Source organism: Macrobrachium nipponense, chromosome 4 (assembly GCF_015104395.2).
Source record: "Macrobrachium nipponense isolate FS-2020 chromosome 4, ASM1510439v2, whole genome shotgun sequence".
Taxonomy (NCBI): Eukaryota; Metazoa; Arthropoda; class Malacostraca; order Decapoda; family Palaemonidae; genus Macrobrachium; species Macrobrachium nipponense.
The window spans coordinates 136,255,137-136,282,918 of record NC_061100.1 but is presented as its reverse complement, the minus strand read 5'-3'; the positions used below and the strand labels follow the sequence as shown (position 1 = coordinate 136,282,918).

Genomic DNA, 27,782 nt, shown 5'->3' with positions numbered 1-27,782 from the left:
TGCTGTGAAACAAAACACTATCGCAGCGAAACAAAACACTATACGCAGCTCTTGCTGTGAAACAAAACACTATACGCAGCTCTTGCTGTGAAACAAAACACTATATGCAGCTCTTGCTGTGAAACAAAACACTATATGCAGCTCAAAACTCTATATGCAGCTCTTGCTGTGAAACAAAACATATATGCAGAGCTCTGCTGTGTGAAAACAAACACTAGATGCAAGCACTTTTGCGGTAAACAAAACATATACGCGAGGCTCTTGTGTGAAACCAAAATATATACGCAGCTCTCTTGCTGTTGAAACAAAAACCACTATACGCAGCTCTTGCTCGAAACAAAACACTATACGCAGCTCCTTGCTGTGAAACAAAACACTATCGCACGAAACAAAACCACTATACGCAGCTCTTGCTGTGAAAACAAAAACACTATAGCAGGCTCTGATTGTTGAAAACAAAACACTCATACGCAGCTCTTGCTGTGAAACCCAAAACACTATATGCAGCTCTTGCTGTGAAAAAAACAACTACTATACGCAGCTCTTGCTGTGAAACAAAACACTATATGCAGCTCTTGCTGTGAAACAAAACACTATATGCAGCTCTTGCTGTGAAACAAAACACTATATACAGCTCTTGCTGTGAAACAAAACACTATATGCAGCTCTTGCTGTGATGCTCATTGATCCTGTAAAAAATTGAGGTCCACTCGTTCGGGAGTTAACGAGCTAGGAAGGCATTGTTACACGCGGAGTCAACAAAGTGAAACTTGGCAAATAAGAAAAGAGACTTGCCAACAATTTCGCTATTGCTTAATAATTGCTGCTTCAGATTGGCAGAAAAAAAAATAGCATCATTAAGCATTTAGTTCCCTGGTTCCCAAAATACACAACTTTCATGAATAATGCATTGGAATCTATCAGCGTGAACAAGCTTGAATGTATTTCGATGTCAGATACTTTGCCTGTAATCTTGAAGCTAGTATGAAATAGCTTATGAACAATATAGGATATATATTTAAGTTATAAAATTATACAGTATGCATGCATGTGTGAAGTTTGAAAAAATATAGCTTAAAAAACTATAAGTAAAAAAAATTAAATATGAAAAGAAACTAGAAATTTACGTCAGTACGTAATTATAATTATAATGCCCAGTTATAGTCGAAAAATGTGAAAAAATAATTTTAAACTAAGATATATTATGATTGAGTTGGTATCTTCTAGAGTTATATTCCATGAATTTTAGCTCGTAAATATGTACCATAAAATGAACACACCTTCACTAATTGACCAAAGCGTCCAAGTGTACATATAATCACTCTTGTGGATGCAACGTACAGGTGAGTTCCAGAGATGCTGCTGCTGCTACCGAGTGGAAAGCATCGCTCTTGGGTCACCTGGAACTCGCTCGTTTGTCCGCCCCCCCCCTCCCCCTCCCTCTACACCCTCAATCTCTCTGTTGCCCTTTCCTTTGAAATTCTCTCTCTCTCTCTCTCTCTCTCTCTCTCTCTCTTCTGGCTGAAGGGAGAACGGGAGGGATTATTGCGAGCTGGTGCTACCTGAAACGTCCATTTGTCTTTCCGCTGGGCCGTCATTACTGTGCCGCACGAAAATATTGCCATCAGAAGGGGGGCGCCTCTCCCCCTCAGAAAAAAAAAATCAGCCAATTGAAGAGGAGAGGAGGAGGAGGAGGTCTATGGGAAGCTGGGTGGACGGCGGGTGGTGGAGGTGGTGGCGGTGTAGGGGAGACATCCATAAACCCCATATAAAGTGGATTTGAGCCAGTCGGCGTTATTGATTTTGCTGCCCTTGATGCCCCCGTACCTTACCCTCTTCCTCCTCTTCCTGCCCGCCTTTGATCTCATATGAGTACATACGGGTCTTTCCCTTTTTGCACTTTAAAAGCTTGAAATTGCTGTTTTGCCAATTTTTCCTATTATTCTCTCCAAAACTGATGTACTGCAGAGTCCCTGTTGTGCAATGGTGTTCGGTCGCTTGGTGTGGTGTTGTAACAGCGGGAAGCCCGAACCGAATTTGCACCGTAACCTTTGGTTGTGTGTTTGTGTTTGTGTCTGTTGTGAGTTGGGGACTTTTCAGTCAGCTGCTGCCGAGCCAGTTTCTCTATTCAGGGTCGTTGCTTATTTATGATGAAGGTGCTTTCGGTGGGCTTTGACAATTGACCGGGAGTAGTCTCATGTTATCAGAACTTGAAAAAAGATCCCCCCATCCTCTCTCTCTCTCTCTCTCTCTCTCTCTCTCTCTCTCTCTCTCTCTCTCTCTCTCTCTCTCAACTTTGGTGAGGTAAATGTAATAGCGCGATGCTATTTAAGAAATACTGACTTGTCCCGTCATATTGAAGGAAAGAAAGATTTTCATGTGAGATGGAACTGAGGCAGTAAATATTGCAGGATTTTTTTCCTTTTAAATTTAGTTGAATCGTAATATAAATAAATAAATAACTATATGCAAACAAGGGGGAAAACGGGCCTTGAGTCTAATTCCAGTGCACCTTTTTAATGGACAGTTTCAACCTTCAGACGAAATCTAACTGCATTGGTGAAATTCGCAGTGAGACAGAAGATAATTTGAAGCTGTTGATAAACAACAGCAATGTTTATCATCTGTTCCGTCGAACGAGCAAGAAAACGCTGAGGATAAGCGATGAAACGTAAAAGGGATTACTGTGGATGGTAAAGACGAAACATTTAAAAAGACAGAAAAAATGCTGTGCGATAAGGAACGGTTCTCCAGCACATATGAAGTAACATAACGGATAGTAATGACGACATTCGGAAAGAGATCATGTAATTGGCAATAAAAAGAAGAGAATGAAGAGAGAGAGAGAAAGTGGTGAGGATAGTATAGTTAGAGTGAGGGACGAGGTTTTGGAGAAAGGACGAAACACCATTACGGAGTAAAATGGAGGGGCTGAGGTAGTGGATACCGGCCAGAAATAGCTTAAATAGCCTATAGTTAGAAATGTTATGTCTCTTATTACTATCGCACTCGTTTTATGTCATTCATTCCAACTGCATATTTTGAAATTGAAGTCAGCAGTTAATTATCATTATTATTCATCTGGAAAATTTTAGGCCAATCTCCATCTAAAGTACCATTTAGAAGAAGCTTATACTGACTGACAAGACATGGAAATAACATTAGATCGCACAGGACAGATAACGAACAAAGTCTGACATTGGAAAAATGTTTATGTAATGCACAGCGGGAATGTTCGGCTATCAAGGTTTAAAAATGGAGTTTCACTCTCATCAGTACATATTCTAAAATCCAGGGTTCTTGTTCATTTCTCCATGATGGAAGTGTTTTCAAATCAACTTCTCTACAAGGCAGACTAAAATATATCGAGTTAAAGGAAAAGAAACAATTGAAAAAAATCCATATCTATATGCCCTGTCCGAAACTCTTTGTTTTTATATTGTCTTCCTAATATGCCTTGAATAAAAATAATATTTGGTGAGAGGTAACAGAGAATGAAGTAATTTTAAAAAGTGCGTCTAAAGACGATTGCCTGGTTTCAGAGGCCGTATGAGATAGTGACGAAGTTCCGTTGGTTTGATTAATAGTTTTCTATCTTTAGATTGATATTCAAATGGATTATCTTAATGTCTGGAAATATGTAAGCTCTTTATTGCCTCCATTTGACATCCAAGAAGTTCTGGTCGATCAGTTGGGGGCAACTTGGTCTGTTTTATCATTGCGCACCCTTCCACGTGGATCACGAAATCAAGATAGAACATTCTGTGTTGAATTTTTTGATGGGACGAATGTTGGCAATAATTTTAGACATCACAGTGGAAACATCATGCCATGTTTGTGTCAGTTAGAACGGGATATAGCCCACAAAGGTGGTGTGTGTGTGTGTGTGTGTGTGTGGTAAGTGTGTGGTTAAGTTATGGCACTGACAACGACTGCTGTATCATCCTGAGTTGTAACAAGGATAAAGCCAGGCTTTATCCTTGTATTTTTAGCTTGAAAGCCACCACACAGAAATAGCAAATGCCTAGATCTGAAGGAAATCGTGCTAAGATCATCTGTTTAAAACAATTGAAATTATAAAAGTATATCTCTTTTTAACTAAAAACGAAATACATGTATTTTATGTACATTTTTATGACAATCACTATCTTTTGATCTGGTGGAATATTTAGCCTTTTTTACACGAATTACCTTTCCATTGACACAATAACCTTGTGATCTGGCGTTTAGTCATCCTACCTCGCACAGGTAATGTCGAGTGACTTGCCAGTTGACAGTTCCCATCAGACATTCAGGTAGTGCCACCCACCACCTGTTGAGTGCTTATCGGTGTTGGATAATTTGTAACCAGTCAGTCAAGTCAGTTCCCATAACGTCTCTCTCTCTCTCTCTCTCTCTCTCACCTCCATTTCTTCCTCTATCGCCTCCTCATCTTCAGCATCCTTTAGGAGATTAGGAAAGACGCGACCTGCTCTCTGTCTTGACGGAGATTCCTGACATCTCTCGTTAATTTATGAAGGGTAGAAACTTTCCCTGGTCCACGGAACTCTTCCGGGGAAAAGATGAAGGTAAGGGAGAGTAGAAACTGGAGTAGGCTGTGGAAAAAAAGGAACGAAAAGAAAAGACACGCAAAAAGTAATATTATTATATTAAGAAAAAAGAAAAATGAGATTGCGAAAGGGCGAAACTGAGAAAAGTAAAAGGAATATTATTAGAAAAGCAAGTCGAAAACAATTGAGTATGGGTCGCATTTAAATTTCATTTGGGATTATTTGAAAGGTATTTCTTTCAACAAACAATGAGAGAAGTCGCAAATTATTTTAAAACGATAAAATCTATCAGGAAAAGTGGTTTTTTGGGCCATTCGCAGTGATGGTAAGTTATACACCATTAGTCGACGCATAATTTACAAAGTTACGCAATGAATAACACACCAACTCAAAAAGTGGAACGCTTTTGCGCTGTACTTGAATTTGAAAGTTCTTTCGTTAATGCTAATTCAGTTATCGGACGCTTTTGTGCTTGAATTAAAGTTCGAACGTTTTTGCGGACGTTTTCTGTTATAACGCGTTCAAGAACTTGAAGTTAAGCAACAATAATCATATATGCTTAGTCAAACAATTCATAAATTTGTAATCTATTGTAGTATAAAATTTGTTGGTTGCTGGCGTCTGCAATACGGCGGTGGAAAAACCTCTCTCCATAATGTGTATTATCCTTTCAACGTTACTAAAGCAAGTTTGATTTTGTGAAACTGGCGTTTTAAGAGATTTTCGAAATCTGTAACTCAGCGGCATTTCGAATATTTTGTAAAAGGTTTAAGCTCTTGTATTTTGTAGTAGCCAGTCTTTTGTGATTAGATGAAAAAAAAAAAAAAAACAGTTGATAGTAGCGCTCTTTAGGAAAAGCAATTGATTGTAGCACTATTTTAAACTATTTAGAAGTAATTCTTAAAAAAAGAATTCCCAACATCCTCACGGCTGAGGTCTCTCCTAAGTAAATACCACAATTATCTTTAAATAGCGGCCTGAAACGCTGCGTTAATGACGTCTTGATGAAGTTTACCTAGTTATCAGCTCCGGTAACTTGATGATTCCAGTCACTTAGGGTGGAGATACGAGGTCCCTGCAGCTGTTCTGTATCTGATCGAAAGGCGTTGAGTGATGATATCACAAGAACTTGGCCGTTTTTTTATTTTTTTTTCATTTTTTTTACTGCGCTTCCCGGAAAAGGCTGTTATAAAAAAGTAATAATACCATACAACTCGAACGTAACACCAATAATGGCGAAACGGATGACATTCAACTTTATTAAAATGAAGGAAAATTGAAAGTCTATTCAGCTAATAAATTAGAATTGGCTACTTGCATCCCGCTTTGCTTTATTCTATAACCGACCAATGTCTGAGAGGCGTCTCAGAGGTCCTTTCTTTCGTGTCCCCTTGAAATCAAAGCTGGATAGAACTTAATACCTGGGCTTTAAGCAGCGTGTCGCTGACTGCGTTCGCATGAGAAACAACGCATGTTCGCATTCTCGCTTGTTTAGGTTTCCGTATATGTTCAGGGGAAGGCAATGCGTGAACATTTATGCTTCCTTCGCGTGTTTACTGGGAACGTCACGCAAATGCCTTCTTCCGTATCATTCATCAGTTCAGGATTAATAGCCAGTGCTAATCATGGTCGGATACGTTCATAAAAAGTGTATGCCTCGACTATGGACAGCTATTGGTGAACGAACACAATATTGATCGAGTCTCTCATATTCGCTTGTAATAAATTCGCTGGGGGTCTTGTGGTATTTAGATCTGCACGTACATATGAATATTATATAAATATATATATATGCATATAAATATATATATATATATATATATATATATATAGATATATATATATATATATATATATATATATATATATATATATATATATATAATATTTATTACACACACACACACATATATACGTCTATATATATATATATATATATATATATATATATATATATATATATATATATATATATATATATATATATATATCTTTTCTAGCAGAGAAAAAGAAAATACAACATAACGCCGCCTCATACACCTACACAGAATGCTCCCCAGCATGGTGTAGGCCAAACTCCCCTACACAGACAAAGCCATTCCCCTCCAATTTTGCCCACGCAATTACATATCCTGGATATTAAGGTCATTCCTCTTGTCACTTCCAAATGATACACTTTTCAACAAACTCTGGCTCTTAATTCTTTTCATGTGACCAAACCATCTCAAAACATAGTGATGCATCCTTTTACCTACGCCAGTCTTTTTTTAACCAATCCTGTGTATATCCACATTTTTCATCGCACCAGTTCGTAATAAACAAAAACTCGCCTAAAAATGTACAACCTTCTTCTTTCGTTCACATTCAACCCTGATACTTCAAATACTTCAGATACTTCACTTCTTGAAGGAGTGTTAGCTCAACAGTTCTTTCATATATTCCACGTTAGCGTTGAGACGCTCAGAGGTGTAATCCCAGTCTTTTGCACGCACCCTTCCACCTTCTTGCTTCACTTATTCAGTGACTCACCACTTCTCCCATCATATCCAGCTTTGATTTTTATCGCCAAGTACTTGCGTAAACCAACTGCTTCCATTTTCCGACCATTAATAGTAACATTCATTGCTCCATCTTCATTTCCTTTTACACTCATAACTGAACTCTTGCTTGTGTTTACTCTCAACTTGCAAAGTCTTTCACTGGTTTCTGCACTTTCTTGTCACTTTCCCCTGTCAGTTCTGTATTATCTGCAACCATCAACAATTCCATACTCCACTTACTATTCACTTTTGTAATTCAGAAAATTCGCATCTAAGTCTACTGCCCATTCCGTTTTCCTCCTGTTCACCTTTCAAACCTTACCTTCAATTTCCCTCGCAGAGCTTGGCCTTTGGCCTAAATTCTATATTCTATTCTATTCTCTGACTTCTCTCAGCACTCCATCCTGAATGGATTCTTTGTGAGCGTTTTGGTAGTCCAAGTATGATATACCTGTACACAGCTTTTCCCCCCTTTCATTCAAATCTCTCACATACCTGTATCACACAATTCTTCCTTTTATAAAGCCACGGTACTCTTTCCTGTCAGCCCTTCTTCCATCTTACTTGTGAAGTCAAGATTTTTCCATATAATTCCTACAGTGCCGTATGTCACCTTCACTCTGAACAGACGAGTAGTCACTTGTCTTACCAATCCTTTCGGTAATGCTTTATTCATATTCGATATTTCGTTCTGGATTGAGTTTAGAATGATAAAATGGTGATTGGCTAAATATTTCCGAGTGTTTACCTAGCGGAAGACTGGAAGATATTTTATGAATAGGCCTCACATTGCAAGAAGACGTACAAGACCAATATTGCAAATTCAATTCAGCGTTTTAACCCCCCTCCCATTAAGCTTGGTGTTATTTTTATTTCCAGGATGCTGAAAGGCGCATGTGAAATGTATCGGTATATATATTAAAACCCTTTCCGTTTATCGAGTGGGAAAAAATCCACACGAATATTGGCGCAACATTGATGGGGAAAAAATGATTTTGTTGAGCCCCATGAAAGGAACGGCGTGGTGTAATTGGATTCTGGGTGATTATGCTTTTTATTTTATTTTTTTCCCTTTTTCATTATGGAGGCGTTCAAGGTATCGAATAGGGACGGAACGGGATTGAAATATAAGAAAAAAATATAAAACTGGGTTAAGCCGCTTTTGGGAAAGGATGTAACTAGCGGCGGATTTCTCCGCAAGTAATTCTTGTGGATGAATTACTGCGCGTTGCCCGAGATAGAAATATTGGTTTCGTTTTGTTGCGTTTTTTTTTCTCACTCTATTTGTTCCCGTGTTTCTTAAATTTGTAGAGAATTTTAAAGCATTTTCTCTAATCTTAGTTGTTTTTAATAAATAGAAGTTTCTGCAAATTCAAGTGCTTTGCATGTTTGTTGTGGCACCTGTCGGAGCTATATACTTTTATTGATATTGAAGTCCTGTTTTGTGACGTGTGTGTATGTGTGTGTGTGTGTGTGTGTGTGTGTGTGTGTGTGTGTGTGAGAGAGAGAGAGAGAGAGTGATATGAGATTCATTCACGAACAAGTTTATCAACCCCCCAGCAATTGGCAGTTCTGCCCACCTGACCTGATCCATTTTTACCACCTATACCCTTACCACATTTTCCTCAGTGTCTCCTATATCTGTGTTTCTCATGATTTCTGTCCTCCTTACCTCGCGTGCTCTATGCCGAAAATCCATCCCAACATCGGTTTGTTAATTCTGTGAAGAATAAAAAATACAACATTTCCCTTGTGCTTTCCAGCTTATGCATTTTTAGAGACAATACTGATGTTCCAAACCCTCTGGTCTTCAGTTGCTTTCATTGATTTGTCGCTTCATCTGCTCTGTGATTTGTCCCTTCATTGATCATAAATTATCTCTCGGATTTATTCTGTTGCACGAATGAACACCTTCTACTCTTCCTCTATTCATGCTAACATTCGTTGTTCCAGTACTGGTGAAGGTTGCCTTTAACTTTATATCCTGGTAGATATGGAAACCATGTTTTATCTAATTGTGTTTGATGTGAATCTGCGAAATTGACATTCAAAACATTCACCTCCACTGGGAATTTTATGTTAACTTATGAGAGTTTATCTCTGGTAGTCATCAGAGGAGGGTCACTGTGCCAGTGAACCAGTGGTCTCTTCCCAATCTGCAGAGGATATCTTATATTAATCATTTGCAGAAAGACACTTGCCCTTCTCAGCGATAATGGGACGGACCTGGGCTCTGGGCAAAGCATAAGAGAAGACATCCTAACCTAATCTAACATAGCGCATTGTATCCTTGGCTTAGGTGGTCCTTATAGGAATAAATCCTAATTAACCTTGGGTGCGTTGTCTTGCCTGACTGTTGGGGCTTCATTCCCTGGATCTTGCTTGTCTTGGGAGTGAGTTATATGTGTTTACCTACCTTGGTAAAAAAAAAAAATACAAAGTGCTCATTGTCACTGGCAAAACCTAAACAATGAACTTCTGCGATTTTTCAAAGATTTTGAGGATGCTTCACCCATCTAACTTAGTGATCATTTGTGACATTTTTTGTATAGAGGAAAACCGATCTTAGTATTGTAGCAAAAACATGGTCAGCACTATTTAAATGTTATGTAAATACGTATAGATTTAAAAGTGATCAGTTCCCCAAATAGTTTCAAACTCTTTCATTAGTTTCTGCAACTTCGGTTTATTCACTCTTATCAAATACATCTACATCATCTATAAACAATAGTGAATCCAGTCTCCATTTGAAATTGTTTTTTTTTTAATTCGAAAAACTTCACACCTACATCTATCCGATCATTATTTCCAATCGTCATTTTGGGGTCTACCCATGTACAATATGAGAAGGTTTTTCCAATATGATTTTTTTTTTTTTTAGCTGATTGGATAGCTTAGATATGGGGTGGATAGCCAGTCGCACTAAATTCAGTGATGGTAGCAGATCACCATAAGATTTGGGTTACTAGCCAATTACCCTTAAGTTGAGGTTCCCAACCAAATACCCTTAACTTACCTTCCTAAAAGTATTATTTGTCGTCTGATTGTTTTCTGGACTTCCGAAAGACGAAATATTTTACACAGCTTATTTACCTGCTCTCTTCGAGCAAAGATTTAAATCACTATCCTGAGATTTGGGTTAAGAAGTTGTTTCACAAGTTTCCTTGTCGTGTGACTGTTTTCATTCATTCATATTGTCACACATAACATTAAACTACATCTATCCCTCCATTAGAAGAAAATATCTTTCATATTGATCTTGATGATGGTTGCTTGGCTTTTCCCCATCTCCCCCCCCCCCCCCACACACACACACACATATATATATATATATATATTATATATATATCATATATATATATATATATATATATATATATATATATATATATATATTTGTGTGTGTGTGTGTGTGTATGTATGTATGTATGTATACACGTATATACACACGCACAAAAGGCTCATAAAAACACTATTTGCACAGCAAAGCCATATATCTTAATTAGTAATTCTCCAAACCTGTTCACCGGTGATCAGAACTGAAGTATTGTCAATCTAAATATATGGCTTTGTCGTGTAAATAGAGTTTTTATGAACCTTTTGAACTTCAAAGAACACTGCTGGATTACTGGAATATATATATATATATATATATATATATATATATATATATATATATATATATATATGTGTGTGTGTGTGTGTATATACACACATATATATACAGTTGTTTGACATTTGCCCCCATAGTTTGATGATATGCCAGTTTGTTTTATATGTGAGTTTTTCTATTGTAGTAGTTAGTCATGTTAACACTGGTTTATCTAGTTTATATGCAAAATTCTTTTTGATGAATGAATACGAAGTTATGAGTCGTTATAGGAAATGTTGGTTGGATACATCAAGTTGTTCTCGCCTTTTACAAACTGAGCAGGCGAAACATGTCATGCAAACCTTTTACAAAGCGTAATCCTCTCTTCATGTCTCAAATAACTGGTTCCGCCTGCTGACAGAGGGAACCGTTCATCACTCGCGTGCATGCGTGCGTGCATATGTTTTTTCTGCGTGCGCGCGCGTGCGTATGCACTATTGTTGGACTTCCCTCCTTCTGCCGTTTCAACTCCCAAAGGCGTCCACTTCTCACACCCTATATTATTTCTCCGAGAGAGAGAGAGAGAGAGAGAGAGAGAGAGAGAGAGAGAGAGAGAGAGAGAGAGAGAGAGAGAGAGAGAGAGAGGGGAGTCGATGGGGAGATGAGTAACTGGGGCTAAACATCGATCCCTTGATGCAACTCGCTTCGAAGCTTTAGTCGACTTGCCCAGACCACTCTTTATTCCTGCCATTTAAACATTAACGATTATTTTCAACTCTCTTACCTTATTTCCCCGCCATCCATTCTTCCTTCTTTCTCTGACTCATTCTTGTTCATAGTTCTCTCCAAAGACTGCTCGTAGTAATCCATCCTGGCGACTGACCTCACAATCTTTTTAGGTCCCTGAGCTTTCCCTCTCACTCTCTTGTCATGATACTTTTTCATGTCACGTCCCATGCCCCATTACCTCCCCTCCCCCTGCCCCCGCCTCTTTTTCCCCTCGTAGTCTTCGTCTTCCTCCTATTTCCTCACTCCGCCAATAACCTCATCTCCTCCATCTCCTCCTTATCTCTCTCTCTCTCTCTCTCTCTCTCTCTCTCTCTCTCTCTCTCTCTCTCTCGGTAATAAATCTCATTCATGAAGCTTGAAAGGGACAAATTCTTGAGTTGTGGTAGTTAAAAAGAGAAAAATCCTTATTGTTGAGAGATTATCCACTTGTTATTGTCACACCATCTCGTATTAACCCATTGAGTTTCATCAATTGTACCCAGTTACTCATTCATTCATAATACGTTGCAGATCCTCGTTTGACCACAATAATGATCCCCCTCCCCTTCCCGAAAGATAGAAGAAAAACTCAGTAATCCTTTCATCTGATTCAACACAAAAATTCCTTCCTTTTGTGCTGCAAGAATGGAAGAGAATGATATACCATTCAATCAGGGTGAATTTAGACGTTTCAGTGCCAATTATTGCTTGTAAGTACTGTCTGTCACGCTGCTTGTTTGTGTGTACGGGCTTTGTATGTATGTATGTATGTGTTTACGTTTGTATGTATTGGTGGTAGAGCATGAACGCCAGCCATGGTCTGTACACGGGAACGAGTTTACCAGCTCAGTTGCCCTGCCTAATCAGATTGAAGGCTTTTTGAGATGGATGTGAACGGTTATTGTTGGTCTTTCCACTTGGAAACACTTGGCTGTCGGGCGCCTGGTAGTTTATGTCCGAATCGGCTGTGTGTTTGCGTACTTTTATTGCCTTTATGTCCGATAGGCTCCAACAAATCAGATGAACTGGCTTTAAAAGTCTTTCGTGCATGTATGTTATTTTTTTTTTTACTTTTAAATATGTATGTTCACGTTTTTTTCCACTTTTTGTAAATTACATTGTTAATGAAATAGGCTTCGTTTCATCATTTCCAAAGTGAAGCGTCTGCTTGCCCTACAGAATGACGAATGTTTCGTGAATAGGGAGACTAGTAATATTTCAGATAAGTCTTTCTATTCTCACAATTTTGCCAAAACTTTCATCCGTTTGTAACTGAATTTTTGGATCTGTAATGAAAAAAACGTTAGTACTAAAGTTTCGTTAAATTTTGCAAAATTATATTGTGTCTTTCTTTTCAACGAGCTTGATGTTCCAGGTAAAATTCTATGATGTCACATCACGTGCTAATGCCAGCTGGGCTCCTTTGGGCTCTAGAGGAGTCTGGAGCCCAGAACTACTTGGATGAGAACTATACTCTGTTTTTTTTTCATCTGTCCATCCGCCTGTGGTGTTTTTGTATGGTAACACTGCGTCCCGGGCTTTAGATAGTTACGGTATGTGTAAGTTTTTGGTACATAAAAGAATATCTACGTGTACATTTGCAACTGAAAAGTGTTTTAATAATTTACTGTATGCGAATTACACCGTTAATATTCGAAATACGATATTATTATAATCGTTGAGTGTAAGCTGAATGTAACTATCTAAAGCCCGGACGCAGTGTTACCATACAAAAACACCACAGGCGGATGGACAGATGAAAAATAACAGACTATAGGAGGCGGGAGCTGGAGATGAGTGGAGTTCTGTGGAACATAAAGCACAGGAATGACATGAGTCGCTGGGCGTTGGAGATGATGATGATGATGATGAATTATTACTGCCATTGTATCTTTGTTTTATTATTCGTCGAGTAATAAATTACGTGTAGGAACTGCTCATTATTTCTGCGCGTACGAGTATGGCTGTGTAGCCTGTGTCTTTGTAGTAGTAATTACATCTGTGGCAGTTGATGAAGCATTTTGAGTGGGTAGGAGCTGTCCTTGCAAATTCAACTCTCTCTCTCTCTCTCTCTCTCTCTCTCTCTCTCTCTCTCTCTCTCTCTCTCTCTCTCTCTCTCTCTCTTTTATAGGGGCGTAATGCAACAACGAGACGTATTCAAGCTATTTTTGATAACTTAATGGGTTCTGTGGACAATAACTAAATTCTGAATTGCGATCTTCTACTTTATGGTAGAATTCTGAGCACACTTTGTTCTGAGACGTGAACTCGAAATCTTGGTTTTTAAAAAAGTGCGCCGTTTATGCGAGATACCGTATTTCTGTTGGGGCCTGAAGAAAATCAGTGTATTTTTTACTGAGAGAGAAATTATTTTAAAATACCAGTCTTTCTTTTGTGGTATGAGACTGGGTTTTACCCAGAATTATAATGAGGAATATTTAAAATTGGCTGAATTATTTTCCCATCTATCGTATAATATTACCTGTCTTAAACTATAAGCATTGCATTGCTTTTCACCTTAGGCATAAAAGTGCTTCCTGCGGACAAGCCTTGAGTGAGTCAAGATGTGCCCTTGGAAGTAGAGGAAAGCCTTTGGGAATATTGTTCACTGTGTCTTTTCGTATATTTCTTCCCGGTGTTCATACGAGGGACGTACTACATCGCTGTCTTTCACCAAAGAAAGAGATGTCACTCTCGCAAGTGATGTCGTTTATCGTTCAGGTGAGATGCAATTCTCGCCTATTATCAGTTGTTGGTTTTTCCCTTCTTATCTTTTCTGGCGATTGTGTGAGGTCTTAACGGACTCTGATATCGCATTATTATAACGAGATAACTTATCTCTCTGGTTTTCTCATTTTTATCGGGAGTATTTTGAAACCGATTTAATACTTTCCTTGATTTTGGCAGCTTTATTTTATTGTCTTGCATTTCTTCGGCTTATTTTGATTTGTTCACCTTGTTATTTATTTTGTGTGTGTGTGTGTGTTGGGGAGGGAGTTGGATGTGTTGCGATAAAAAATCTGATAATTATACCTTTTGAAATAAATGGACTTTAAAAAAATAAGTAATAATAATAATAATAATAATAAGTTCCTCGGACGAGTGGGTTACGTGCTAGCTTACCGACTTGGTAGTCCGAATTCGCTTCCCTGCTCTGCCAACGCAGAACCAGAGGAATGTATTTCTGGTGATTAGAAATTCATTTCTCGATATAATATGGTTCGGATCTCACAATAAGCTGTAGGTCCCCCGTTGCCAAGTAACCAATTGGTTCTTAACCACGTTAAAATATCAAATCCTTCGGGCCAGCCCTAGGAGAGCTGTAGATCAGCTCAGTGGTCTGGTTAAACCAAGATATACTTAACGTAGGAAAGAAATCAATGTTACAAATGAAGTACTAAATGGGATATATGGAGAATTGGTGCTGGCTGTGTGAATGCGAAAATTGGCAGGAACAATGAAGGTACCGAGGATGTAAAGGGAAGAAGAAAAAAAACGCATGGGAAAGACTCAGGTTTTTGCTGATTAAAAGAAGCTCTTTGACACCATTCACAGATTAGTATTACTGTAGGTCTTGCGTCACCATAGTATTCCTGTTGAATAAGGAAGTCAAGCAAATTTGCAATTATCAATGAGGTGCTGCAAGAGAATGTTGTTTCACCTGTGCTGTTTGCCCTTCTCATCGATATTATAATGAATAAAAAAGCGTATCTTAGTTTTACCAGACCACTGAGCTGATTAACAGCTCTCCTAGGGCTGGCCTGAAGGGTTAGATATTTTTACGCGGCTAGGAACCAATTGGTCACCTAGCAACGGGACGTACAGCTTATTGTGGGATCCAAACCACATTATATCGAGAAATGAATTTCTATCGCCAGCAATAAATTCTTCTGATTCCGCATTGGCCGAGCCGGGGAATAACTTGAGAGATTTAGAATATGAAATAAAGCTTTCTCGATACGCAAAACACCTCTAGATTTACAAAACTTGCCTATAGAATGGAGCATATTTCAAGAGAGAAGGGGCTGAAGATAAATCTTAAGGAAAATAGAATTGATGGGGTGAAATAACATTACAAGGAGAAAGGATTAATGACGTTGAATCTTTCCGGTTTGTAGGAACAGCGATCGGATCCTAAGACAATAAAAGGTTAGAAAAGGGAAATAGAACAGTTGGCATGCTGAATAAGATGTGGAAATCACCTAGACGGATATGATATACGAAAGTACGTTTATGTATTTCAGTTACTTCAGGTTTAACGATTTTTATTGGTGTGCGGACGTGAATCGTGGTGTGACACGAAACTATAAAAAATTTCGCCGATTTGAGAATAACGCTTAAGGAAGATACGAGGAGTAAGAAATTATACTGTAATGGAAATTACCGAAATTCCATAAGTAAATAAGTCAGATAATGACAAGGAGATGCAGATAGCTTGGGCATGTCCTCCTCACAAATCCCTAGAGAAGAGTACACGATAGTGTCATCTGGGATCCTTTAGGCATCAGGAGAGTTGGGAGACCCAGACCTGCTTTGACGAGAACTGTGAGGAGGAAGAGGGCGATTAATAGATAACTGTGAAAGGTTAACTCGGGAAAGATATGAGTCGCGGAATTTTACAGAGACCCTCTGCGTCACGCGGTGTTGTAAGCTAGGGTGACGAAAAACCCGACAATGGATTTATGAAGCTGGGCTGAATTTTATTTCTTCCAGAGCATCATTAGATGAATTGTATTTCTTCCAGAGCATTATTAGAAACAAGTCATCATTCTGCATCTGCCATTGGTTGCGTTGTATTACTGACCCTTCTTCCCAGTTGTATATTTGTCTTGTCTGTCAGAAAAACATTTCCCTTGTTCCTCTGGTCTCACCGAAGTGCCTCACAGTAAGGAAGCGACAGCTTAGACGTCCATAGCATGAAGAAACTGTTAAGTTGGATTGATGGCAGCTGGAAAAAACGAGAGAGAGAGAGAGAGAGAGAGAGAGAGAGAGAGAGAGAGAGAGAGAGAGAGAGACTTAATCAAATTATCCCAGAGGGACGACCTGGCTGTCATCGGCAATGCTATCACGAATATCAAAATCTCTTGTTCCTCTCTTTCCTCCGGATGCGGAAAGATATGCGCAAACACTCTCACTTTATCTCTGTATTTACACACCTTTTAGTGCAAAGCTTTTTATTTTGGTTTTAGTATTGAAGGCTTACAGAGAATTAAAAGCATTTGCTTCTACTTTCGTCCTTTTGCTCGCTATAAGTAATTTTCAAAATGAGGAAAGATGTCGAGTATATCTGGAATCAAACTATTCAAGAGCTGTAGAAGCCCAGCATTATTATCTCTCTCTCTCTCTCTCTCTCTCTCTCTCTCTCTCTCTCTCTCTCTCAAGAGAGTAAGGGAATAAATATCTTGTTCTCTTTTCTGACGCATTGCCGCATGCCTTTGAGGCCTAAGAGGGGCGAGATTTGGAGTGAGCGAGAGCGGTACGAAAGTGTAGCAAGGGTTATATATCTGGGAAAGTCAGCTAAGGTCAGTGCCTCTGGTGACAGATGGCATCTCTGCTTTCATTATGTAAGGAAGAAGTAGTGTGGAATGACACTATGAAGTCATTCATTTGTCACGGTCATTTTTTAGGAGTTGGAATTACCATTGTTGTTCGAATCCCTCTCCATAGCCGAGTTGTCAAAGTAGCCTTTTTGTCGTTTTCGTAAACCAAAGGCATAGATACGAATCCCAAGGTACATTGATTTCGATAGTAGCGATATTTGTGATTTAAGATTTGTAAATATAAAGAAATCCATGCGTGCATGTTAAAAAGTATTCTTGTTAATAGAAGTGGAAAGGTAATAAACAAAAAGCACATTGAATAAATTATTACTTGTGGCAATTGGAATGGCGTATTTCACAACCCCTCGAAATTACATCAACCTCTTTTAATGATGGGCCTCAGATTCACTTAAGGAGAGACTCGTTTGCACTACGCTATTTCTGGAGATGTCGTGGTCCATTTGCCTTGTGGCTTACGTCGTCATCTGGAGTCTGGAATCCTAAGCAACCGTGTCATAAGGGAGCTACTGTCAAGGATGCTGCATTCACGGCAAGAGTCATATTAATTCAAGGGGGAAGTTCTTGAATTGCGATGAAACTTTACCAGAGTTAAAAGAATTAGAAATACTATAGCACATAGCTGTTATGGAAAGACATGGGCTGGTTACCGTTAGACAGTTGCTGAATCTCGCCTTCTTATTTCTAGTTGATACCACATCGCAATCGATCTTTGGGTCCCCTTGCCCCAAGTGTAACCAAATGGGCATCTTCTATGCTATATGGTACCCCTGGTGGTTGTGAATCACCTTGGGGTTGTAGTTGTAGGATTTGCTTCTACAGAACCAGGAGCTGCGAGGTCTTATGTCACCTCTGTCCACGAGCTATCCTTGAGGCATGGCAGATGACGATTGGTGCACTGTGAGGATAAGCCAAACTTCAGCTGTTTGTATCCTTCTCTATGACAGGCAAGAGTTGACCATCCATTTTCCTTTTCCTCCTCTACATGGAAGAGATTTGAAAAAGTAAGATACTTTTTCAATTACTTATTCAAGCAGAGGTATACAAATTTCCTTTTCTCGAGACAGTAAAGATATGAAAATAATGAAAGCAAACTGGGCTTGATAGTTTGACGAAACGTTCAGAAGAGGATAAATGAAAATAGTTTGGTTAGCAGATTGTATATATAGGTATAAATATAAATATATATATATGTAAGTGTATATATGTATATATATATATATTTGTATAAAATATTATATATATATATATATATATATATATATATATATACACCATCGCATAATTGACAATTACGCCAAATTCGCAGCATAGGTCAACAAAGGCGTTACTTACTATCAGGCTTTCCTGTCTTCGCTTAGGTGTCGAACCTGTGCCATATATATATATATATATATATATATATATATATATATATATATATATATATATATATATATATATATATATATACACATTAAGCTACAAATGTCCTTTGGTATCTAATTCGCTCTACCTCAGAATCAATATATTTTCATATGTTAACTGAAGGGGAATTTATAGTTCATAATAATTTCGCCGAACCTAGGAACCCAGAAATCAGGTTCCTAGGTTCGCGCCTGGGAGCCGACGAAATTATTATCAACTAAAAATTCCCCTTCAGTTAACATATATGAAAATATATCAATTCTGAAGTGGAGCGAATTAGATATTAAAGGACATTTGTAGCTTAATGCGTATATATGAATCACGGTAATGTGATCAGACTCATATATATATATATATATATATATATATATATTATATATTATGTATGTATGTATATATATTACATACATAATGTGTGTGCGTGTGTAAAGGAGAAAGTTGTGAGCAGCAGCTTCCTCGTGTGTGCATGTTTCGTTGACGGTCTTCGGATGTACGATATGATTCTGTTCCCAAAATTATTGTTTCCGGTTAGTGACGTGATTTGAATGGCGTTTGCACAAACTTAAATCGATTCCCGTTGGCTATTTTCTGTCGTTCATAAGCGAGTATTGCCTGTAATTAATGTATATTCGCTTGGTTATTGGCAATTAGCAATCCAGCAATGTGCCATCGTGATCATCATCTATTTTTGTCATATACTCTAGTTCCAGAGGTTTAATTCTCCCCCCCCCCCCCCCCCCCCCCCCCCCCCCCCCCCCCCCCCCCCCCCCCCCCCCCCCCCCCCCTCCTTTTTTCAGCTTTGTTTGGATACAGAATAATTCCCTTGCTTTCTTTTTGTTCTTATTTGAATGTGAAAGTATCTCGTCACATACTCCCAGAAAACTGGGTATTGTTCACGCTGTCTCTCATATCGACAGGTAGTAGTTATGTCGAATACTCCTGATCTCCTGTTCTACCATTGCCGGAATACTGTTCTCTTGTCTGAACGCCAAGAGCTTTCTGGATTTTACCTGTGAGATAAGGTTGCTGGAATGGGTGTTTGTTCCTTCCAGTGGTAGTTATGTTTAGACTGGAAATTTCCAGACGCGTTAAAAAATCAGCAGCATCCACTCAGTGTTGAATTTTTGAGGGTGAATTGTGTTCCAAAATATTATAGGAAGTGAGGATTTCGTTGTATCCCTGCATCATCCACATATATTTGCTGCTTATGACCCGCAAATAAAATATTTTTCAGGCAAAAGCAAAATTACTTTACTGAAAAGAGCTGTTTTCTTGTTCAGTTAAAATATAAAAAAACGGGACTTTGACAGATATACTATATGTAAACATGAAGTGATATAGAATAAAATTTGCTTCATGGAAGAGCAGTGGTTAAAAGCTCTTGAATCATATTCTTCCAAGCAAGAGTTCTCAGGTCACATGGAAAGGAGTATCGTAATGCAAAGGACCATTTTTTAGGCTTAAATTTGGCCTCACTCAACCTAATGTAACTAATGTGACTTTCCTCTCGTTCCCTTCCACTCAGTATAGTATCATTGCTGATCCAGCTATCCCCCTTCCTCCTTAGTGCGTTGCAAGTCCATTTGAGATTTCAAGGGTTTCAGTGGAAAACAATGCTAAAATATTGGGGAGTCGAAAGATGTCGTTTCGGCGTTGTATGTACACACCATGGTAGATATATGTTACACACACACACACACACACACACACACACACACACATACACACACACACACATATATATATATATATATATATATATATATATATATATATATATATGTGTGTGTGTGTGTGTGTGTGTGTGTGTGTGTGTGATGAGAGAGAGAGAGAGAGAGAGACTTTGTCTTCATTTAACCTGGAATTACAGTTGGATCATCAGTTTATCAGCTTTTCACAGGATACCTTCTGAAGGCCTATTCCTATCGAGGGCAAATTTGTTTTACCTCAAAAAGAGGGCCCAAATCCCTTTAATCTCCGATATTGACGTCACAGGAAGTGAATTAAGGTAGTCTCCCAGAGAAAAGGTCTCCTGTCACTTTAATAATTCACGGAGAGAGAGAGAGAGAGAGAGAGAGAGAGAGAGAGAGAGAGAGAGAGAGAGAATGATTTGGTGTGTAACATTTCAAACTGAAGCCCCTTTTTCTATGGTGGTTATTTATTTTTCCTTTTATTAAGGATCCTGATGTTTTGTTTGAATCCTTTTTCTTGACAGGATCACGAAGACCAAAGTCTTGGTGTTCGCAACATAAGGTAATTTGTAATCGCTCAATTTCTAAAGGCCAACATAAGTTTGGCATTTCGAATAAACCTACGGTATTTTATCTTTACATTTTCCGCTCATAAAGGGTAACAAAATGTTGAGTTTTCTCGCATTATGAGTGAAGGGTTATTTAGTCATCGTTTGTAGTCTCCATTGATTTATGACTTCGACGCTGAATGGTCTTGACAGCTTTGAAGACAGAGCGTCGAAATTTGAAACATGAATCCATGGTTTTCCTTTGTTAGTAATTCTTATTATTATTATTTATAATTATACTCCCTGCAAAAGATGAGTTGAAATGACTAAATTATATGATGAATAAATGACAAAGGAAAAGGTATTTTGAGAGAACTTTCACCCAAGGGAACTTGAAGTCAAGAGTATGGAAGGCCATTGCACAGAGGCAATGCCTCAGTCCATTGTTAAAGAACAGTGGTTATATAACTATGCAAAAGGCATTGAATGTGACTCTTTAGGATGGCTCAACAGCTACTGTTGTTAACACCAACTTTCCAGCCAGCGAAGCAAATCATCCCTGTGAAGTCAGTGGTCATACGTTTCCTATAGTTTTACGGAAAGTGTTCAGTGAATGCTATTCGTATATGTGGCAGCACAGTGGCCGCTCTCGTCGTTAGCTATGAATTTGTGAGCAAATTGCAGCATCCTTTAGGCGTCTCACTTTCGTATTTAGTCTCTCTCTCTCTCTCTCTCTCTCTCTCTCTCTCTCTCTCTCTCAAATAGAAAAAATAAAATAGGCAAATAAATAAATAAATAAAACACATCGGTATAATAACCATTACATGTAAATTCAAATGAAATGGCAAAGATGATATTGATCTTGCATTCATTCCGCTTATCAAGAGCCCTAAAATTCTTCCGAGTATTGGCAATCCATGAATATTTCAGCGTGAGATAACCGATGTAACGTCCCGTACGCCGGAGGAACTCGAGAAATTATTCACCACCTCGGTTTACGTCACAGCAGAGTAGCGTCAGCGTAAGCCGTGACATTTTCCAGCCAGCTTCCTCTTGGAGCCTTTGTGTGCTACTTGAATGTCACGCCCGTTTAATTATTCGTGTATTACACTTTCGTATGTTGAGGCATTTGCATCTGTTGGTAACAGTAGGAGAAGAAACTGATGACTGTGTTCTGCTATTTTATACATAAGTATGCCGTACGTATTAAATTTCTATGGAGTTTCATGTATCCGCCAGGATTCATAACAAAGGAATAAACTAGAACGATCTTGTTTTGTCTGACTCGTTTTATTGGATTGTCTTTACACTCGACTTTTATCATACAGGTGGATAGGCTCACCACCTTACCTTTTAGCTAATTAGTGTAAGGTGTTGCCCGTCTCTTTCCGGCTTTTTCCTCGGGGTCGTGTATTCACACCTGTGTTTGTTCTCTTGCCAGAAGGGATGCACCAGTTCTTTAGGGTCTCTGCAGAACACAGCAAAAACGTGACATCTGTCATGAAACTTTTCTGCTACGTTGAAAACGTCCTCGTTCGTGGAATATTTTTGAGAGAGAGAGAGAGAGAGAGAGAGAGAGAGAGAGAGAGAGAGAGAGAGAGAGAGAGAGAGAGAGAGAGAGAGAGAGAGAGAGCTTTTGGTAGTGTCATTTCAGTTTGGAATTGTTTTGTGAGTGTTTTAATAATGATGATGATTCATAATTTAGTTTTATTGTTCGAGTCTCTTGTTGGCCTTTGAAGTCTGTTTTAGTTTATAAAGTTGAGCACATAGGTATTAATTGACTTCTTGCTTCAGCACATCATTACTCCTCATATTGAACAGGTTTTAGAGTATTATTCAGAGCTTGGTAATGAGCAGAGGTAACCATATGAAAGAAAATAAGCAATCTTAAATGAACAGAATGGATGTCGATCGGTATTAAGCATTCAACATAATACTCTTCACCTTCCATTCTGTTCATTTAAGATTACTTAGTTTTTCATATGGTTAACTTCTGTTCATTACCAAGCTTTGAATAATACTCTAAAAACTGTTCAGTTAAAAAAAAGTATGCTGGGAGTGAATATGCGGTAGAGCTGTGGTTGGGGAGTGACTGGTTTTATATAAAAAAAGTAGCAGAGACAATCTGATAATTTAGTGTTTCCAAAGTCGTGTGGATTTTTTTGTGGGCGGTATATTATAATATATTATTATATATATATATATATATATGTGTGTGTTGTATATATAATATAATATATATATATATATAATATATATATATATAATATATATATAATCGGTTGAGACATATCTGATGCCTTTGTGTCGTTTGATCACTTTATAGTTTATAGATGAAAATTTTTGTGGTATTGACATTAAAACCTTGAATGGAATCTTTAGTGTGTGCGTTTGTGCGTTTTCTTCTTTATCTGTATTTATGGAAATATTGCATGGTATTATGAAGCTAAAGGTACGAGAACGAATAAAGACACTAGTTTATTTCTTACTGTCATGTGTTAAGTAGAAACCTCTAATGGTTGCAATGTATGTTGTAAGTGTTGTGAAGATTATTTTCTTGTGCATTCGCCTTTGATACTGCCGTAACCCTTATTGTCTAGCGTGTCACCCGTTTCATAGAAAGTACATGATCCACATATTTTCCTCCTTTTCTAAATTCACAGTGCTCTTCCCCTGGCAATCCGTCTGTCATCTGTCTTACTTTCTCAAATGACAATAACACTTCTTCCTTTCTTATCAAAACCTAACTTCTAACAAATGTTCCTCTGTTTCCTTTCAGCCTGCCAGCTTCGCTGCCCTCCGAGAATGGTGTAGCGATGACGAGACGTTGACAGAGCAGCTCTCACTGGCGCCCATCTCCCCGTCGGTGCCTGCGCCCGTGGTACCTCCGGCCCAGGAACCCACTCCTCACAAACTACCTTCTCCCGAGCAGCGGGTATTGGCCCTCTCCCTCAAGTACCCGCCGGAACTCGTGCCCATAGACGTTTCAGGGACAGGCTTCAAGAGGCTCGAGAAATTCAGGCAGTCTCTTATACATGTAAGATCTGTGTGTGTGTGTGCGTATGTGTGTGTGTAAAGAGTTCATTCACTATTAGTTTTATTGCAAGAAAAATGAAGGATATGTTGCATTGTTTGAATCTATTTCATACTTATTGTTCTGACATTAAAAAGTTTAACTTGTTTCCATGACAAGTTCTAGCAGTGTTAGCATTTCTTCCAGAGATTTAGGAAAGTGCCCCAAAATCATTGTTATTTAGACTAATTACAATATAAGCGTATATTGAATTTAATTGGAGATGCTAATAGTTGCTGATAATGTTGTTCTATTATTTATAATTCTTTTGGGTGTTATAGCATTATTTAAGATTATTCAATTCAAAATTTGGTCATGAGTATTATTTAGACACACGCATTCATAATTTTGCCATTATCCATTCATGATTTTACGATGATCATTATTTAAACATTATTCCATTCAGGATTTTGCAAATAGCATTATTTAAACATTATTCCACTCATATTTTGCCAAAAGTATTATTTATACATTATCCCATTCAAAATTTTGCCACAAGCATTATTTACACATTATTCCACTCATAATTTTGCCATGAGTATTATGTAGACATTATGTAATTCAAGAATTTGCCACGAGCATTATTTAAACATTATTCCAATCAAGATTTTGCCACGAGCATTATGTATTCATTATTCCACTCATAATTTTACCACGAGTATTATGTAGACATTATTCCATTCAAGATTTTGCTACGAGCATTATTTAAACGTTATTCCACTCGTAATATTGCCGCAAGGATTATGTAGACATTATTCTTTTCAAGACGTTGCCGTGCGGATTATTTAGTAGCTGTTCCTTTCATGGTTTTGCCAGGACTTCCCAAAGAATTCACAGAATCTCGCTGTTGGCTTTACCAGTGAGACTTCGGCTGTCCTCAAGCAAGATTTCTCATCAATGAATTGGCAGCCTGTTGCTCTTCGTCTTTTAATATTTGATGATCCTCTCTCTCTCTCTCTCTCTCTCTCTCTCTCTCTCTCTCTCTCTCTCTCTCTCTCTCTCTCTCTCTCTCTCTCCCCGTTGACCAACAATCACCATCAATGATTCTCGGTGTCAAGTGTCGGGTGTCGTATGTATCACCACCGTGTCGTCTCGAAAACCCGCTTGTCTTTGGTTGTTCAAGAAAGGAACTTCTGTATGCATGAGAAGTAGGAGAAATGGGACTTTCTCTCTCTCTCTCTCTCTCTCTCTCTCTCTCTCTCTCTCTGTGTGTGTGTGTGTGTGTGTGTGTGTGTGTGTGTGTGTGTGTGTATGTCCGTAAGTGGTAGAAGACTTGGAAAATTATTCGATTTCTTGAAATTTACAGGTTTGTTGGTGCTTTAAGAATATTTATATCGATACCCATCGATAGATAACTTCTTTGTGTGTTTATTGGACGGAAAATAGCGACAGTCATTTAATCTGAGAGGATTTTAGGAGAGAAATCTTCAGGGGAGGTTGCGACAAGCCTCAGGTGGCTGAATGATCTCTTAATTGCAGAGCTCAGATTGAAAAGAAAAATTTTCATTAATTTCTTTTTTCATTTTTTCTTTCCCCTTAATTTTTTCCAGAGTCTACTGCAGTTTTCCTACTGAGAGCACTGATCACTCTTTATCAAGAAAAGATTGTTAAATGAAACTATAAGCATTTAAATCTTTCAAGATTTTAGTTCTAATTTTTTTAATCACTCTTTCGTCAATGACAGAACGTATTTTAGACAGCGTTTTAGGATATTTGGCAAAATGCCTAATATTAATTGATAGTTAAAATTATGACAATAAAATAATATTGACTAGAGTACTGTTAAAAACGACTTTCAGAATATGATCATGAAATATATTTTGATTCATAATTGGAAGAAAAAAGTTACCGAATCACATAGCAGTTCTTCAGTCTTGAGATGTATCACATATTTTGGGAGACTGATTTACTTTCCTCAATTAGAAGCTCGGGACACTAAGTAGAAACAGTCAGAGTTGTTAATTAATGCAAAGTTCAAAATGAACCAGAGTATATGCATCTGGTAAATTTCTGGGATATGAACAAGAAATCAGATGCTGTTGAGCTATATTGCCTTCAATTTAATGGTCATGTTAGTATATGATTCTGTGAATAGATTGTTGTACCTATGTGGAGATTTTTCAGATAGTATTATTTTTAATGTTTGTGCCATGGCTGAAGGAACAGCGCACCATTGTGTATTTATCCGTAAGAAGTGAAAAGAGGAAAAGGGTTGTATGTCTAAGGTAATTCTGGATGGCATTGGTAGGTAGGGGCACTTTGGAGTCTTCAGTGATCGGATGGTTTGTCTTCAAAATCATCGACGTCGTAGATCAGATGATACATCGAAAAGGTGACATCCTACAAAATGGTAAAGTAATTGTTGATGCTTAAAAAAAAAACACACACACACACGTTGGCATTTTGAAATGCTGGAAAAAATGACATCTTAGCAGATTGGTTATGTTAGGCATATAGTAAAGTTTAGACATCAAACGACGAAGTAGCTTTTCAATAGCTGGAAGAGGATCATTCGTATATTGTAGGGATGATAAAGATTTCCCACCCTCCTTGGGACATTTTTTTTTTCAATCGTAAGATTGAATGTTGTCCAGTTTAGTTTACTTAAATCGAAAACTCACGTCACAGAAACGAAGGTCATTCCTGCCGGCGACGGCTAGACCGAAGTCATGCGCTGAATATATGTATTCCTGGGCTTATTCCGCGAAGGTGGTTGACTTTTGAAATGAGTAGATGGTCGTAGGATGGATGATCCTTTCCACGTATGGATGCAATCTTAAAGTGAAGTGAATGGTACTGGGAAAATTAATCCTCGAGGGTTGATGATGGGGGATAAAAGCAGGATGGTCTGAGAAGGATCACTCGAGTAGGAGGGTAGTGAGCAGAGAGGAGTGTCCTTGAAAAGGTTCCGTAGGAGAATTAAATTATTTTTTTACATCCTTAAAAAACGGAGCTTTTTAAGATTTAGCTATTTGTGATCAGGATGACTTCCGTATCACCCAGTGGAATTCAATATAGGTATTTACATTTGTGCTATATACAGTAGGTGTTGATGTTCACTGATCTAAATTACGATGACGCGAGAGACTTTCATTGCACTTGAAGGATATATTAATAAGTATGACGTGTGCTGATCAATGTTAATGCATCCCTTGAGCTTCTAATTAAAAAGATGCCTTGCAAAAATCCAAGAAATAAATATAACTTCTAGTCATGTTTATATATATATATATATATATATATATATCTATATATATATATATTATATATATATATATATATATGAAACGCAACGAAAAGCACTCATTTGACTATCCTCCCCTTGCCGTCTCCAACGTCTGAGCGCGAGTTATGAAACGCGGGGAAAAAAGTGAGCGTCGGGCACGGGACTTTCTGCTTGAAAAACAGTGGTGCCAGTATTAGAAAGACTCCAGCAAGTGGCACTCACTCTCTCACAGTGGCCCACCTTGTCTCCTAAAACGCGTCCGGGTATCGAGGGAGTCTCTCCTTTTACAGGAGTGCCAAGTTTTATTATATTTGTTGCTTTTTGCAGTTCATACAACGGAGTCTGTATTTTCGTGTTCCCTTCGTAATCTTGATGCGAGGGCGTGGCGATGAGGGATCTCTGATGACTTTTGTCTAGAGGTCAGTTGGTTAAAGTTAAATAGAGGCGCTATGTCACTCAAATAGAGGCGCTATGTCACTCAAATTGACCCACGAAAGCGTGAGTGAGCAGGGCACCATGTTTATTTATTTGTTTTTTTCATACGCTCTCCCAGATCTGTCTTATTTCTGATTGTAGTTAAAGAAGAAGAAGTTCTGTGATTAGTTGTGGTCCAATCTTACTGATTGCATTCTTAGAATTGAAAGTCGCCAACAAAGTGGACGTTCGAAAGGCAACTCTCTCTCTCTCTCTCTCTCTCTCTCTCTCTCTCTCTCTCTCTCTCTCTCTCTCTCTCTCTCTCTCTCTCTCATGGAATATTTAATGGTACGAATGTAAATAGTATTTAATTAAGAAGGAAAGGGTCCGTGCAAAAATGCAATAGAACTTGTAA

General features: G+C 38.2%; 1 protein-coding gene across 1 annotated transcript in view; it reads left to right on the top strand.

Annotated features, from left to right (window-relative positions):
• The window catches only part of LOC135211516 (uncharacterized), a 629,390-nt gene that overhangs the window by 528,655 nt on the left and 72,953 nt on the right, over positions 1-27,782 (top strand). The window contains 1 exon segment of the mRNA XM_064244821.1: positions 23,434-23,691. Coding sequence (XP_064100891.1) covers positions 23,434-23,691 — 258 coding nt within the window.